The sequence below is a fragment of the Eimeria mitis genome, genomic scaffold (genome assembly GCF_000499745.2).
Source record: "Eimeria mitis Houghton genomic scaffold, Emh_scaff186, whole genome shotgun sequence".
NCBI lineage: Eukaryota > Apicomplexa > Conoidasida > Eucoccidiorida > Eimeriidae > Eimeria > Eimeria mitis.
Window position 1 is genome coordinate 23,084 of NW_013570182.1, and position 2,179 is coordinate 25,262.

Here is a 2,179-nt window from a genome sequence, read left to right on the forward strand (position 1 = left end):
ACTTGCCTTTGTGGTATGCTAACATAGGGATGAGGGTCACCAAACGGCAGCAAGGTCTCAAAATGGAGTTGCTGAATGATAATTTTTACTCATAGGCGACGCTGCTTTCAGCGGATGCAGCCGGTAATTCCAAACCTAGGCGTTTGTGTGCTTGTGCTTGTGCCTTCCCGTCGAGGAGAATTACAGGCGATTGTATAGGAGAGGCATGCTGCCGCCACCAGTAGCAGAAAAGTGTGTGCCCTATCTGCTTGAATTACTAGGCCGGACAGCTACGTAATATGAACTGCAGCTGTTATGAAACATGTAAAGCATCCCACAGCGGTTCCTTGCGGTGGTACACTTTTAAGAACTCACCAAGAGCAGTAAACGCGAAGATAACAACAGCAGCACGAGCGGAGCACTACATTGCACCACCATATTAAAAAACTCTCCGAAAAGAACTAAAGCGAATAAAGAACGACGTGGAAGTAAAAGGTCTGGACTGGTCGGGAATTGAACCCGAGACCTTTCGCATGCGAAGCGAACGTGATACCCCTACACCACCAGCCCGTCGGTTGAAGCGTTGCTCCTTATTTTACCCAAATGATGTAGCGGATCGCTCCATCTTTAAGTACTAAGAAGGGGTTGTACGGGTTTTGCTATTGCTAATAAGTTGCAAATGGAGCAGGCTGCGGAGCAACAGACGCAGCCAGCGGCTGTGCTCTGTATGTGATTAGTCCGCCACTTTGCATGGAGCTCGCAACGCTCGGGAGTAACTTAATTCTGTTGTTATTTGCATAAATTTTAATTTTTGTTTCTCTTCTATAGCTCCTTAAATGCCTTCAGTTCTTGCCTGAGCCCCATCACGAGCCGCTGGGCCCCAGGGCCCTGCCGTGTGTTTGTGGCAAGAGAAAAGTGGGAGCTAGTAAAAACAATTCATTGAGTAGGGAATCGGTATTTTTGTCGCCAAGGCGGTTCATAGGAAAGCTAGCTCCGCATCAAAGTGACAAGTACGTCAATGTTCCTCTGGACAGACCAGGCAGTCCGACTTGCCGTTAAGGTTTCCAGGCTTTTACAAGCCTTCGACGCCTCCTACGTGAACAAATACACACCTCCAGACCCAATGATATCCTCTGGCTATCTATGATTCCGTTACGGCTACCATTCTGGGAGTTCATTTGCATGAGTGGNCCAATGATATCCTCTGGCTATCTATGATTCCGTTACGGCTACCATTCTGGGAGTTCATTTGCATGAGTGGTGTGTCGACTTGTGCGGCATTTGCTGTCTCCGTCGCTGTAGGATGGCTCTGGAACTGGCAAAACCTGTCGCTGAGCGGTTTCTCCACTTTATAAACAAGACAGGTTCACCCTACCACTCAGTGCAGGCTGTGAAGGAAATTCTTAAAAATGCAGACTTCGTGGAGCTGAACGAGCGGTGGGGTTCACATGCACCCAGCTGCTGTCTGCAGCAAAATGAAGTCAAAACTGTTGCTAGAGGTGCACATAGAAGTGATGGAAGGGCAGCAGCAGCCACTGCCGGTGCAGCAGGATCTGCTTTGCTTGGGAGTGCCGTGATGCGTGGCTTACCATGATCCCTGCCAATATTCACAGGACCAAATGGGAGATTTCCTGCGGAGGCAAATATTTTGTTACAAGGAACGATTCATGCATAGCGGCGTTTGTTGTTGGTGGGCCTTTCGTTCTGTAACTTCCCGCCGTCTCCGCCATCTTCTTACNTGCATAGCGGCGTTTGTTGTTGGTGGGCCTTTCGTTCTGTAACTTCCCGCCGTCTCCGCCATCTTCTTACGACTGAGCCCATCTAGCTGTAGCTGCAGCACGGAGCATGCCGACTTCCGGCTAGGTGGTGCCACGTGTAGGCTGTGGGGTTTGCAACAGGTCACAGTTGCTTTGTCTGGTCTCAGGAGAAAGCTTTGGACGCGGTAACACCGGTGGCTTCTGCGTAACAGCAACACACACCGACTCTCCTTGTTTGCGTCTGAGACCTAACGCGTTTGCAGAGAAGGAAGGGTATCACATGGTGAGTATTCTTTCGGTTGAAGCGTCTTGGAACGTTGCCACTATCTGCTTACAGAACGAGCTTAGCCGTGTCTCACCTGCGTCGGCAATGGTGAGACGCAGAGGAGAGCTGTGCCTATGCAACGAAACGCAGGGGAGTGTGGAGTGCTACGGCGGGGGCC

General features: G+C 50.3%; 1 protein-coding gene across 1 annotated transcript in view; it reads left to right on the forward strand.

The window, feature by feature from the left end:
* Positions 1–1,282: 1,282 nt before the first annotated feature.
* The window catches only part of EMH_0002480 (aspartyl aminopeptidase, putative), a gene marked incomplete at both ends in the record, with an annotated part of 3,146 nt that continues 2,249 nt past the window's right edge, over positions 1,283–2,179 (forward strand). The window contains 3 exons of the mRNA XM_013495993.1: positions 1,283–1,416; positions 1,593–1,669; positions 1,904–2,019. Coding sequence (XP_013351447.1) covers positions 1,283–1,416; positions 1,593–1,669; positions 1,904–2,019 — 327 coding nt within the window. The remainder of the gene's footprint in view (positions 1,417–1,592; positions 1,670–1,903; positions 2,020–2,179) is intronic.